At 34.9% G+C, this 15,663-nt stretch overlaps 1 protein-coding gene across 1 annotated transcript; it reads right to left on the reverse strand.

Moving 5' to 3' along the window:
• Positions 1-3,447: 3,447 nt before the first annotated feature.
• On the reverse strand, positions 3,448-14,676 carry LOC145662374 (uncharacterized). Its single transcript, XM_081727889.1, has 2 exons — positions 14,601-14,676; positions 3,448-5,037 (listed from the first exon to the last, which is right to left on the reverse strand). Exons 1-2 carry the CDS (start codon positions 14,648-14,650, stop codon positions 3,450-3,452), a joined length of 1,638 nt encoding a protein of 545 aa, XP_081584015.1. The 5' UTR covers positions 14,651-14,676; the 3' UTR covers positions 3,448-3,449.
• Positions 14,677-15,663: the final 987 nt, after the last annotated feature.

Here is a 15,663-nt window from a genome sequence, read left to right on the forward strand (position 1 = left end):
ACACATCCATTTGAATGTGGCGTCAAGATCTGTCATAACTATATTATTTAAAATAAATATTTCTTGTTGGAAACAGAATTCATCATGATGGTAGTTAAATTTACTAAGTTGACTTTCTATTTGAAAACTACATTCATAAATCATGTTTAAGTCACATTAGTTTAAGGTCACATGGACAGTGCTAAAGCAAATGGTCAAACAAATCCCAGCATGAATTGCTTGATTGTTGTCAAATACAAGAACTCAATTCTCGAACAGTAGCGAACACCTGTTCCATTTAGTTAGTTCTCAAAGGTGTGATATGAAAGATAGTCTTGTCTTTGTCACAAACAATTTCCTTATCATTGAAGGTGGAAACAAGTTTTTTTTTTTCATAAACTAACAGAGTGGAAGGAGAATCAAGAAATAAAGATAAAAGAGCTAGTTGCACTGGAATTGCAAACTGATTTATTGAGATTGAAGCTCGATATTGAATTATATAAAAAGGATTACCATTTTTCCTCTGCAGGTGCGTTTGCTATATCTTTCACTAACATAATAGATAATTATTTAAAGAAAACAACAGACACAACGAGTTTGTATTTGTAGTGTTAAGACCTTTCTGATTGTGAGTGCCCTTTTTCCCTTCCCTTCGTTTTTCATGATTGGGTAGCATGCTTAATATCGTGTTTTTTATACTTTTCTTTCTGGAGAAGGGGAAGAGAGCAAATGATACCCTGATACTAAGCATTACATTCCACATTGCTGTTAGCAAATATTATATCAAAAAGAAAAACTGTGTTGAAGATCCCGGTTCTCAGGCACGGCCAGCTCGACACCTTATAAGCTGACAGTGAACGGGAGCTAGTCCGAGTGAGTCCGAGCCTCAATATTATTAGTAAGTACAAGCCCAAAATAATACCAAAAAAAAGAGCTCCTCCGTGGCTAAGCGGTTAGCGTGCGCGCCTTTGGCGTGGGAGGCCCGGGTTCGATTCCCGGCGGGAGCTCATGTGGTTCGGATTCCACGTTAATCAGTAGGTCCACGTCTCATATAGCCTCGCTGCTGAACGGGACGTTAAACTCAAAATCAACTCAACTAATACCAAAAAATAGAAGTAGGTAGATAGTTAGAAGTAACTAACTAAATATTAATAGGATCAGAATCAAATAAATAAAAATAGCAAACAGACGTAGGAAAAGATTGGGCAGATCAGAAAGAATTTAGATAATTTCGATTTGATTAGCAAACAATTAGTATTAGAATATGTTAGTGTCAAGATCAATGGTCAAATACTTTGGAAATCGTATTAGTCGATAGTTGAGTTTTACATACTTTAGTATTACAATATGTTAGAGTCAAGCTCAATGGTTATAGTACTTTCGAAATTGTAATAGTCAATAGTTTTTTTTTCATAGTTTATTCTTTGTTTTGTTTCGTTTTTGTCTTTTTGTTTCTTGTTTGTGGTTTCCTTTCCCTCCCTTCATCCAAATTCCTTTTTACCTATTCCAAAATACAAAACAAAATAAATTAATGAAATAAAATTCAATGATGATAGCCCGTGCCGGTTTTAATTTTCAGATACCGGTTTTGAAAGACGGGCATGAGCCTAAAAAGAAAGCACAAACGAGTGCAGGCCCCATTGAGGACAGTGAACTCAATAGTTTAGTAAATGATATTCTAGTTAGGCTAATGAGCACGATATTGAGTTAACTCTAGCTTTATTGATAATAGCTAGCCTAACTGAGATCAGGAAGGGGATCTTGTTAAAGAAAGTAAACCTGACTAGAGAAACAAACTCAACTGCATTTGATTAGGTATCATGTTGTCTTGTAATCCTATGAGCTACTTTTTAAATAATAGTTATATTTAATTTGTAATAAACAAAATAGTTTTAACATACAGTTATTAAAATTAAATAATAATGTTATTTTAAAAAAAAAGTAGTTCGCAGTATTCCAAAACAACATGATACATAATCAAATGCAGTTGAGTTTGTTCCACTAGTCGCTGCCTTATAACTTTGATTTTGGGGGAATTGATAATCTAGCAACATTGTAATTTCTATGGATGACAACACTGAAAAAATATTCAGGTTCATATTTTCTGTTGTATAATAACATTTTCTATGATTGTGGTAAGTCGTATTTCATTATCTCCTTTCACTCATAAAACAAAAGAAAAATGGTAAATAAGTTAATTTTAATTTTTAACTTTTATTTTTTTCTGACACGTGAGACTGATTTTTAATGTAATCACCTATATTTTCACATGCTTTATTTATACACTAGACTCTCGCTAATCCGGCCCTTAGTAGTCCGGCCTCTCAGTAATCCGGCGCACATCCAACCAAAAACACGTGCACAATGAATTGCACTGTACGTATTCGAAATTCTAGCATTCTTTATAGTTCGGAATCATGTCTTCTAAAAGAAAACATGCTACGCTAGACTTCAAGCAGAAACTCGAAATTTTAGATAAGTTAAATGTATATTTGGGTATAATAAAATATATACTCTATGTTTTAAAATTATATCCTTCGATTTAATAAAGTAGAGTACATTATATTCCCCATGTTTTCAAAATAAATAAAAAAAACAAGATAAATAAATAAATCAAATAAATGTCAGACACTCAATAATCCGGCACCCATATATGCCAGGAATGGCCGGGTTAGCGAGAGTCTACCGTATTTCGAATAAGTTAACATTTTTTAAAAGTTAATTTTAACGACTATAGATATGCGTCTCGTCTTTAGAACGTACTAATAGGGTCTAAATATTGTAGATTTTTTTAATGCAAACTCCAAAGCATTGAAAATACAAAGTTCAAAAGCGATATTCAATTGTTCCTAGGCCAATTATTGAGCTGAAAAATCCGTTTGGTAATTTTGTGCAATAGTCAAATGTTAGCTGTTTTCTATATCAATCATCCTAACTTATATGCTATAAATACGAGTAATTACATTCATCCTTTGCTAGTGCACTGAAACAGTGACTCAATGCTAGGTAAAATTACTAAAATAATATTGGTCATTGTAAAGTTTGTTCTATACCTAGATCTGGTTTCAGTGAAGCATAAATATGTTTATGTTACTGAGTACAAAGAAAATCGTATTTAAAAAAATGCAGTATTAATAAAAACAAGCATTTTTAATATATATAAACTTTTACAATCATATATCAAAAGTTGAAAAATATATATATATATATAAACGTATACACATAAAAGACAAATATAAATACAATATACAAAAATATAAAACAGATTTTATATTACATTGAAATAATCAATTTTGAATTTTAAGCAGTTTGTGAGTAAACTTTCAAATTTAAAAGATCTTTTTTACTACTTAACATCTATGCAATAAATACATTCAAAGTCTTATTTTCGTGTACTGTTCCAGAAAAGTATTTATGTAAATTATACTTGAATTCCATACTCAAAACTTACTTTTTTTTTAAAAAAAAAACTATAATTCTGTTGCAGAAGTGTGAATTCGGGTCCAAGCTTCGGTTGTATCGCAGAGTGTAAGATCTATATTAGAGCCCAATCCTAATTCTGTTACATCATAGTCCACGGCTCCTATAAATTTTATATGTTGATTTGAACGCCAGAACTCAGACACAGTATGAGGATTTTTAAGCGGTTCCCCGTTAAATATATAAAGTCCATTTAATTTGTTCGAAGCTATTCTGTGGCGTTGTCGTATCAAGAAATCTCGACTTTCCGCAAGATAGAAAAAGGCTACACTTTCCAAACATAAAGAACATGCCAGCAACTCTGAAGCGGCTTCAGGAGTTACACCTGCTTCTAGTACCACTTCCCTAAGCCTCGGTGCACACACTGATTTATTGGCAGCTCCCCAAACTATTGCTGTAGCATTTATCCACACTTGTGTTAAATTTTTACACTGGTTCAACAGAGGTCCCAACTGGATGACTTCATTCGAAGATTCAAATAGAATTATTAACTCTGTTAAGCTGGTACAACACTCTGAAACAAATTGGCTAACATCAGTTACAAGACTTGGACTATTGTTCACAGTATCAATTCTCAGGCAGAGGCTTACGAATGGTTGAAAGCATTGTTTCAGCATTTCCAGTCTCTCTTTCGTTAGTGTTTCCACAAATACTCCTCGTAATTGATAATGCGGATTCTTAAATTTACTGCCCAGTTCTTGTTGCTCTTCATACAATGAATCAAGTAGCGGATCCAATTCCTTGACTATGCATTCCAAATGTTCTATCGATCGCATTAAAATCTTTATGCTGTCAACACTTACATCAGTTTCAAGTACGGAAATGCATCTTAAGGTCTGACAAACTTTCGTGTAGACAGCCGAGGAATTTTTAGAATCTTTGGTAGTTATATCTGAAAGGTTCTTTGCTTGTGATAAACAATCCTGAATGTTATTAGTAATCTGTTCTCTGCTCTCCGATTTATGGATAAGTAATTTAATTCCTTTATCGGTTACTTGTGAGCAGGAAATGTCTAAAGCTTTAAGATTATGACAGTGTAGACCAACCTCACGCAAAATGTTGTCAGTACACACTGAGTGAAGTGCCAGTTGAGCAATAGAAGAGTTCCTTATAATCAAATCACGAAGCAAGACCTCATCTGTTTCGACTGTCTTGTAGCTATCTTCTAAAAACGGCAGTTGCAATACTGTCATTCCGTTTGTTTGTCTGATGATATGACCGAGAAGTTGATCAAGGTATTGTGATGGAAATTTCAGCTTAGATTTACAATTCAAACTAGTTATTCCCGACGTAAACAGTATTTTAACGTAAAAAAGTAATGGTGGATACGGTGTGGTTTCCTCTTCGTCAAATTGGTAAGTAGCCAATGAATGTAAACCTGTCGTCAATAACTGGTGCCGAAGTATCGTTGGGAGTTCCATAAAATAACTTTTCATTTCTTCAATATCTTCCGGTGTCAGGTCATGCTGTTGTCGTATCCACACATTTTCCATGAGGGTGACAAATGTAAAATACAAGATATTTTGCAATGATTGAGGTTGCCGCAAACAAAACATGACGAAAATAATAGGAAATGTCCTGTTACAAAAAATCGAGAAACATATTATTTATACATAACGGTTTTGCATTGTACTAAATCTCTTAACTAAACTCCTAGCGTGAACAGCCCTTATTAGGACAGGACCTAGTAGCCACCTTATGGGACTCACTTTTGAGGGTTATCTTTAATCAGCACATAGGCTTCCTTTGCCGATAACGTTGGCTTTCAAGACCGGATATTACATCTTTCTTTCAGCTAGCTCCTCAGTTGCCCTCACGACGTAGGGTGATCCCACAGTATAAGTACAAACGGTAGTCCGAACGCAGTCAAGTACGAACGGACTTGGTCACCTATCTTTCCTCTGACCAGGTCCGCCACTGCTAGACTTCGTTGGTCTCACGGGAAGCAGTATTCCAGGATTAGGACCTGGTTTCTGCATCTTGCACCGACCTGGTTTTTGCACACCTATTTCTGTAACATACGAAATTAGAAGAGTGACAGAGGATTGAAACCCACAAAACAATCTGTATTTTTGTAGTTGCGGAAAGATTGAAGGCTATTTTTTCTCTGTATTGTGGTTGGATGCAAAATTGACCACGTAGTATAGAGTAAAATAAGCCTATATATTAGCACATATTGGAAAATAAAGAAGTTCCAATTGATGTAGATCTGTTCGAGCTTTTTTTTATATAGGAATTACAACTTCCAATGCTTTGCAACTTTCTTTTCATATCTTTTAAAGAACCAAGAGTAATACAAAGAAAGAAAGGTGAAAATTAATGGCAAGTGGAACTAAAGAAAATATAAACAACTAATGTTGAACAGCACAAAGTAAAACAAGTGACCAGTTATAAGTGTCTAAGAAGTGGTGTTAATGAAGAACTGATATAGTGAATGAGAAATAAAAGCAAGGATAGGTATAGCAAAAGAAATCTTTAGGAAGAGGAAAAGCATTATTAATGAAGATTTGAAATATGAACGGGAAATAAAAGGGGAAATAGAAATGCTAAAATAAGTCTTTAAGAAGAAAAGTGAAAATTTGAATGTGAATGCGAATTAGAAATAGGGATAAGAAACTTTGAGAAAGAAGGAAAGTAGGCTATTATTAATAATGATATGAAATATGAATGAGAAATAAAAAAAAACAGCGATAGTAATGGCAAAAGAAGCTTTTAACAAGATGAAAAGCATTGTTAGTGAAGATCTTAAATGTGAAGAAGAAATAAAAGCAAGAATAGGAATGGCGAAAAAAGTATTTAGGAAGAGAAAAATCATTATTAATGAAGATCTGAAATATGAATGGGAAATTAAAGCAAGCATAGGAATGACAAAAAAGTATTAGTAGGAAGAAGGAAAGCATTATTGGTGAAGATCTTAAATATGATTCGGAAATAAAGAAGGATAGAAATGGTGAAAGATATATTTAAAAAGAAGAAAAGCGTATTTTGTGGATCGCTGGAAAAAGGATTAGGAGAGAAAGGCTCATGAATTGTTTTGTGTTGTACTATACTGAGCAGGAACATAAACACTACGAGAAAGCGACGAAAGACAGGGATAGGAAGAAGAATGGAGAAAAAGAGATAGCCATGATTATTGGAAAAAATGAATGAAAGGAGAGTGCTAGAAGAACTTATCGTGTCAAAGAAGAGGACATCCCATGAAAAGATGGAGAGATATAGTGAAGGTATAAACATTTAAAGATAAAAAATGTCGAGAGTATGGGATCCAGAGAGAGAGCGATAGTATGCAGAACCAACTGATAGGGTGAGGTATAACATGATATACAATTTTATACCCAACTGGTGTAGTGAATATATTGTGCTCGAACCTTCCTTTTCGTTTCCGTCCGGAATGCTTCTTAACCTATGAGACATTCGCAGATAAATGAAATACAGGTCATTGTAGCAGAAACATATCTCTGATACAGATATTCCTGGCGCTATTGTCTTTAAATAGGCTTCACTGTATATGCGATAGGATCTACAATAACATTAACAATAGAACAGCCTGATTTTACACTAACCAAATACTGCTGTTGGGGGTCAACTTGGCTCTCATAAGAAATTCAAGCTCTATAAAAGTAAATGATTTTTTTATTGATAAAATATTTAACCTGTTATAAGTACAAAACTTTAGGGAGGTTTAGATGAAGTTTAGGAGAACATACGAGGAGCTATCAATAGGTTTTTGCACTTGTGTGGGAAGTATTCTGCTGAATATATAAAACTTACGTAACAAATGTATCCATGTTTGTCATGCTGTGTACTTTTCTTGTTTGTATTTACAAGAATTTTGAAAATATTGTCTGGAATTAGTGGAAGTGTTGAACTGTGTTCACCCCTATTCAGTAACAACGGGTTAACTGTGTATCCGAAGTGTTGGCTCTCTATGTAACCATTGAGAACTACTTTTACGATCGTCTTGAATCCATGGACAAATTTTGGGTATATCATCATGACCCAGAAACTTAAGTTACGAGTAAACAGTTCCCCACCTCACCACCCGAAAAAACACCTGTGCAGCCTTCTGTAAGAGAGACCCTTTTCAGTTTTCTGGTTATAGCTTGACTGGGATATATTACAGGGGTTACTGCAAAAATTTCGTAATGCTCTGAAGGTAAATCCATGTGGCATACTCAGTAAAGATGTCTGCCTGCTAGTTGACAATGCTCTCGCCCACGAAGTCCAGGAAAATTTTAATGTTGTGCAAAGCCTAAGTTACCAATTACTTTCCGATGCACTAATTACCGTCAGACTTCTTCTTGTGTTCAAAAAATATAGCGGTTATTGAAAGGAGTTTTTCTTCGGATGCTGAGGTAATTTCCACTGTAGTACTAGCTTCCTAGCTAATGCGACACTTTCCACAAAGAAGGACTTTGAACGTTGAAAGATCATTTTGAGAAATATATTACTTTACACGGTGACAATGTGGCTCCACTCTCTCGAAGTAAGGGCAAAAAATTATCGATTGTCCCTCGCACAGATTATATTTTTGATCACTATGGTTATCATCCCTTTCTTTCTGCGGGATAGGTTAATTTATTGTAGAAAAAACTTTAGATTACTACACCAAATCAAATAAGATTGAAAGTTAAAATTTCGAACACTGTAGTTTGTTATATACATATGTACTGTAGAGTCATTGGGGGTGAAGTAAGTGGTGGGGTGAAGTGGGTAGTGCTAAGGTTATGAAGAGCTGGCAAAATAGTAATGACACAAAAGAGAGAACCAGGTACTGTGAGCGCTGCAGTCATTCGAGAGGTACCTACTGCATGAGTGAGTCACGAAAACAACGTGCAAGAGACGTGTCAGAAGTCGAGTATTTGTTTCAAGGTAACTAAAACAATCACAATTTTTTTTTTTTTTTTCTTATAAATTTTAAGCATGAGAACCTAAGCTGTATATCGTGTTCATCATATAGGTTTGGATTGCAGGTTGCACCATATCGTAAAGCAAGGTTTCATTGTGCATACAAAAAATATATTGATGTAGATCCTGTATGGAATAGTAATAAAGTGGTAACGAAACAGAACATGCAAAATGGGGTGAACTGGGTAATGTCATGTGGGGTGAAGTGGGTATCTGTACTTCATGTGTATGTACGTTCAATAGGGATGTGTAATTTATCATTGGTGTATATATAATTATATAACACGATTTATAGAGTAAGTTGAATTGAACTGAATTTTTTGAGGCCTTTAATCTAAGGCTGAGGCTGGGATAGGAAAGGGGTTAAGGATATGGGAACGTGACGGTGATTGCTTGCTGCAAAGCTGTGGACATGTTCCTTCCTCCCTTTGTTATATTCAAAGGGAAAAGATTGAGGAGTGAATTTTGTGATGGTTTACCATCAGGTTCGCATGTGGTTATGACTGATTCCAGTTACATTAATGAGGCTACATTTCTGAATTGGCTGAAACACTTCGCTCAAAGAAAGCCATAAGGGCCTTGCTTACTTGTCATGGATGGCCATGCAGCTCATTCGAAGTCATTGGAAGTACTTGAATACTGCACTCAACAAGAAATGTCACACGACTTACGCATTGTAGCCTTTGGACAAGGTTTTTTTTCTATCTCGGAGTGTATTCTTTAAGCTAGTATGCAACCAGTGGCTTTCTCACATCCAGATAGACTATTAATTAAAGTCCAGTTTGGTCATATACTAAGCGAAGCATGAGGAAAGGCTGCGATAGCTGCTAACGGTATTGCAGGTTTTACAGCAACTGGTATATTTTCACTAAAGGGATTAGTCATATCCAATAATAAACTTGTAACAATTCAGACAACGGATGCGCCTGATCAAGAAGGGGTAAGTGCTGTTCAGGAGCTCGACAGACAAGAATTACCACCAACAACTGGAGCACGAGAGATTCTATCTTCACCCCGCAAGAGACCGTCAGTAGAGAAGAAGAGAGCAAGGCAAGGATATGAGAGTTTGAGGTCTCCAGACCATATTGTAAAATTGAGAGGGACAAAATCTTGGATGTTTCTTCAGTCTGAACGTCCAGACAATAGCATTATGGAATTGAGCAAAAAAACCTCGAGGAAGTCTGTCCATTATGAATTCTCGCGTACAGAAAGTATTTCTATAGAAGACATTGCGCAGAAAATCATTCACCAGTGCGACGTCCAGCAAATTTCTCGGCTGAATACACTGCCAAGAATGTGGTGTTTGGTATCATGAATATTGTATTGGTGTTTCAAATAAATTGCAGCTTGTGTGTGGCAAGTGTTGACTGTTGTTTTATTCCATACTAACCACTTGTCTATTGCACCCCATAGTTTTCAGTGGAGAATGACGATGTGGGTCTCGTGTATGAAAAATATAAACTTTTGTTTCAGTTATGCTAGTGCAAGAAAAACTTCTTAACTCTGGTTCACATTGTGTCGAGAAAATGTGTTATTTTTCACCTACAGTGGATAAAACTTTACAATTTACTTTCGAAGAATTGATAGCATTTGTCACATTATCAATTCTTATCCATATAGTATAATTTCGTTCTTAACTCAAACTGGAAATAAGGATTTCTATCTTTAATTGAACTTATTAACGTTTGGTAGATAGTTCTCACTGGAAACTTAAAGCTATCTTCATACTCACTTCACCCCATGCACCTACCCACTTCGTAATTCAGACATGGATATTTCTTGTTTTTTCTCTGTCTTATCTTATGATATCTTTGCATTACTCTATATTTACTTTGTAGCAGAAAGTTCAAAGTGTACAAATTACCAATAAGTTTTCAGTTGAATACAAATATACACCAGATATGTTGCAATATGTTTGAAACCTACTCACTTCACAGGCAATGACTCTATGTATGTACGTATAAAGTAGCTAAAATTTATAACAATAGGAGAAAACAACATACGCCAGAAATAGTCTCCCAAGCTTGTTTCAGTTCTCTTCAATCGTTACAGTTTCTTGTTCGCGAAATTTATTTATCAGTTTTGACATTGCAGAATGACTTACAGAATTCATCAAACACGGTGGAATCATTGGTTCTAAACCAATTCATGAAAACGCGGTGGAATCATTGGTTCTAAACCAATTCATGGAAACACGGTGGAATCACTGGTTCTAAACCAATTCATGAAAACACGGTGGAATCATTGGTTCTAAACCAATTCATGGAAACACGGTGGAATCATTGGTTCTAAACCAATTCATGAAAACACGGTGGAATCATTGGTTCTAAACCAATTCGTGAAAACACGGTGGAATCGTTGGTTCTGAATCACTTCAAAGAAATACGGTGAGAACAATGGCTTTCAACTAATTCTAAGAAACACGGTGGAATCATTGGTTTCCAGCTAATTCAAAGAAATATGGTGAACTAATTGTTTTCCGAAATGTTTCAAAGAAACGCAATGGAATCACTGGTTTCGAACTAGTAATTTAAAAAAACAGGGTGAAATCATTGCTTATGAATTACTTCAAAGAAAAAGTAGGGGAATGAATGGTTCCGAACTAATTGAAAGAAACATGGTGGAACGTTTAAGAAAGTGTATTGAGAATAATAGACATGTACTGTAAAGCATGGTGCACATACCTGTAATGCTAATTTTTAAGACCCTGCTTTTCAACCAAATTGTAAACTCTTATTCTAATGTTTGGTGTTTGTATCTTAATTATCGTAGGTTTACGACTTATACATTGTTTTCTTCAGTACAGAACTATATAAAATCGAGAAATTTCGAGAGACGTTCTCTCAGAAATTTATATCTTATTCCGAATTTGGAGCGCTTACTCGGGCAATCCTAGGAGTAAGGATTGAACTAAGTACAGTATTTTAGAAACTACTATGTTCCGTAAGCAATAAATATACAAAAACATCAGAGCTTGAACTTAAGGAATTCCATATGTGTTTAATTTGATTGCAACTCTGGGTAGCAGTACAAGACTTTTCAAAGAAAGATAAATTACCAAGATTTTTTAAAACAAGACTGTACCTTTAACTGTGTTTGAAAAGAGATTTAAGTCAGGCGTTATCTCCTGCCTACACGTTGCAACCATTTAAAAAAATGAAATGACTTTTTTTTTCGTTTAACGTCTCACGATTATGCCCTTTAGGATAAAGGAGACGAATGCTTAATGACAGTCAATGATTGTCAAATTATTTGTTGTGCTCTCCCACCGGGAATAGAATCCAAGACAATGTACACGGAAGGCGCACACGCTAGTCACTAAACTAGCGGGGAGGGCGACAGGTATTTACGAGTAACAATACACTTCAACTGTCGATATTTCTTAAAGAAAAGAAGTACAGGATCAAAAGTGCATAATTAGCTTCAAATATTTAATGATTTTGTAGGCAGGGCCGCAACTAAGGGGGGGGCAGAGGGGGCACGTGCCCCGGGCGCGTGGTTGGAGGGGGCGCCAGAAAGAAGATAGTATATCAATTGTTTTAAAAATCGCACCCTTTCTCTTGAGAAACTTATTCTAGAGGTTAAAAGAAATCAAAAGTTTACTTGGCCTTTTCCATGGGACCTCTTTTAGAGAGAGAGAGAGAGAGAGAGAGTCTCATCTAAATAGGTGTAATGTCATACATTAAAAACCTAATATTGCATGCATTTGTTCCCTTGGGCGACCACAGAGAATCCGCCCCCCTTTCCTTTTCCTACCACAAGGAGCTGTTTGTCTGTATAATTCCATTGAGTTGAGTTGATTTTAAGTTTAACGCCCCTTTCAGCAGCAAGGCTATATGAGACGTGGACCTACTGATTAACGTGGAATCCGAACCACATGAGCTCCCGCCAGGAATCGAACCCGGGTCTCCCACGCCAAAGGCGCGTACGCTAACCGCTTAGCCACGAAGAAGCTCTATAATTCCATTGAGAACAGCTCTGAAGTTTAAAACGCTGTTATCAGTAGGGGCGGGGGCGAAAAGTTACCGATTTTTGTTGCTTGCTGGTGGTTGAAGAGTTTAGCTCAGACGCGCCCCTGTAATGTTACGTAATTGCTGTAATGTTTTTAAACTAGAGGGCAGTTTTGTGGCGGAAAAGATAAGTTACACGCCTCGGTGTATTTAATTGTTTCTTGTACGCCTACCAAGGGATTTTGCGAGTGAAGGATGTATGAAGTTTTATCTATTAGTTTTGCTTGAGAGCTTTTCGAGGCATTTTGAATTGTAATCTATCAGTCCAACTTATGCTTTATTATGCTTTATTGTTAATTTCAATCATTGTTTTACATTAATCGTGTATAATGTATAATATTTACTATACATTAAATAATCTAAATATCTTGATCTATTGATTAATATTTTATGAAGCAATTTCTTTCATATTTAATGAACTTTCTAGTTAATGCACTGTAAAGAGATATGCTTTGCTCGAATCAGTTTTTTCTATCACTTATGTGCACCTTAGAGGTGCATATATACAGAAAGGTGCACAAAAAGTACAGAAAGTGCTCATGTTCGAGAGGTACACATAACAATATAGTGTGGAGTTCTTTTGTGCTTCATTGTTGATGGAAAGTTTTCTTCTTTTCTCCACATCAAAGGATTACACCGAAAAATTTACAGAAATAAAAATAAGCTTTTCATTGTTGCATTGTTATGTTCTCAATGATTTTGCATTATAAATATTTTTTTTTAAAATATTAATATAGTATATGTTAAACTTGCAGTTAAATAGAATTTCCAAGAATTATGCTATATATTTTAAATTATGCTTTATTTTCTAAAATTATGCTTTATTATTCTTTAAAATTAGTTTCTTCTGGACCCTTAGACAACCACACCCATGTTCAAGGTACCAACCATATGTCTAAATTGCTATTATGCTTTTTATGCTTTTGGGTTGCTCTATTTATAATATACCAGATATTTTCAAGTTTATTTTGTATTGTTTTTATATTTTTAAATGAAAGCTTATGTACAAAATTATTTTTGGGTTTATTAGAACTAAATGTTATTTCAATTATAACTTTATGATGTACTAGAAATTTTCTAGTTTATTTTGTACTAGCAGCGTTCACCCCGCTTCGCTGCGGTCACCCCGGAACGCTGCGGTCACCCCGGAACGCAATAAACGTTGTTACTTAGATAATTTTTACTTTTTCGCTTTCAAGTGATATGATAAAAACCATAGAAGATTGCAGTAAATGTTAACATTATATCGCCTGTCATTTATGTTAACCCGCCCCGCTTCGCTGCGGTCACCCCGGAACGCAATAAACTTTGTTACTTAGATAATTTTTACTTTTTCGCTTTCAAGTGATATGATAAAAACCATAGTAGATTGCAGTAAATGTTAACATTATATCGCCTGTCATTTATGTTAACCCGCCGAGTGACACGGTCATGCGGGTTGCATATAAATACGTTTATTTTTATACCTATGATGAACTAACAAAGGATTTGTACGTTATGGACACTTGAATGGTCAATTATCTCAAGACACTGGTAATTAAAAATTAAAGTGATATGATAAAAACCATCTAGGGTCCAAATCCTAATAACCCCCCAAAAATGAAAGAAATTGGTTCAGCCGTATTAGCGTGATGAGCTAACAAAGGATTTGTGCGTTCTCTTTTATATAATAGATTAGTTTCTTATTTTAATATGAAAGCGTATGTTCATAATTATTCTTCGGGTTATTAAAACTAAATGTGTTATTTCAATTAATAACTGTATAATGTGGCAGATATTTTCTAGTTCATTTTGTTTTGATTTCTTCATACAACATTAAAACAAAATGTATGTACAAAATTATTCTTAAAACTTGTGAGCACATAACGAATGTAATATATTCTTGTGGTTAAAGTAAGTTTGATTAAAGTACTTAAAAATCGATATAACTGGTTTCATTAAGAATGTTATTTACAGTTGCAATCCATAAGTAAGTGATACTTTTCGACTAAACCTGGGGGGGGGGCGCCGAATTGTGTGTTTGCCCCGGGTGACAGAAACCCTAGTTGCGGGCCTGTTTGTAGGAATATTTTGAATTGAGTTTCGACACAATGATCTTAAAATATTTGACGTAATGTGCTATTCTTCTATTGTTCTAGATTTTAAACTACCATGTTCCTACTGTAGCACGCACTTATCATAGTAACTTATACATTGTTATTCTTACTTAGGAATTTTGTTTACCTGGATGTAAACCGAGATTTATTACTTGTCCATTTTGGAAATGTTACCATCACTCAGTAACTCGTTAATTGTTAATTCGATTGTTGAACATTTTTTATTTGTAAATCAAAATATAAGAAGTTAGGCATCATCTTGTTGCATAAACAGGAAGTACCAAGAAGTATAAAGGACGTTTATTATAACACACCTAATGGATTTGTTTGAAATTAAATGGTTAACTCTGAACAGATATACAATAACTTTAAAGAATAATAGAAAACAATGAATAACTTTCTTCGATGAATTGAAGATATCCATAGGTCTCTAGTTGAATTCCTTCCTTCGGAGATAATTCTATAGATTTGTACGAGACAAGGTCTCGTTTCAGAGACGAGTTAACACATACTTCTAACGTTCGAGATGAGACACAAGATGGCTTGTGAATTGTATCGTCTTGTCTCCAATGTCTCGAACAAACAGTTAAATTTTTAAAATTATTTCGAAGAAGTATTGACGCAAAAGAGTATTAAAACCAATACGAGTATTCATTACTTTAAAAGGGTAGAAAATGCCTAATCCTTTTTCAACAAGTGCTGTTAATAAGTCTATTTATTTACAAAGCATTTACCAAGTGCTGTATTGTTGAATATCTTGAAAAGCTCGTAGCAAAGGCGAGTAAACTTGCTATATGAATAGGCTTGAAATTTCGTTTACCCAGGTCATTCCGTTCAGAAATCTATTATTTACTTGGTTTGGATGTCCGTCTGAGCACCGATGCTATGTGAGGTGTGAATAATTGGGTGCCAACTTTTGAAAATTGAAATACCGGATACCCTTCTGGAGTACATATGCTCTTAAAGAATGTGATATCATCGTTCGTCAAAAATGTGGACAACCTGAAAGTGGTTACTTTACATAAAATTGAAAGATTCGGAGTTCGAATTTAATAACTTCCGTTACTTTTGAAACATTTATTAAACTTACTTATTCCAGTTTTGGTTGCGTCAGCACATGTAATTTTTGTAGTCTACCATCAATAATACATCGCATTTGAAACAGAAAAGCAAATATAATTGAGAATATA

Source organism: Thermobia domestica, chromosome 10, assembly GCF_964235325.1.
Source record: "Thermobia domestica chromosome 10, izTheDome1.hap1.1, whole genome shotgun sequence".
Lineage (NCBI taxonomy): Eukaryota > Metazoa > Arthropoda > Insecta > Zygentoma > Lepismatidae > Thermobia > Thermobia domestica.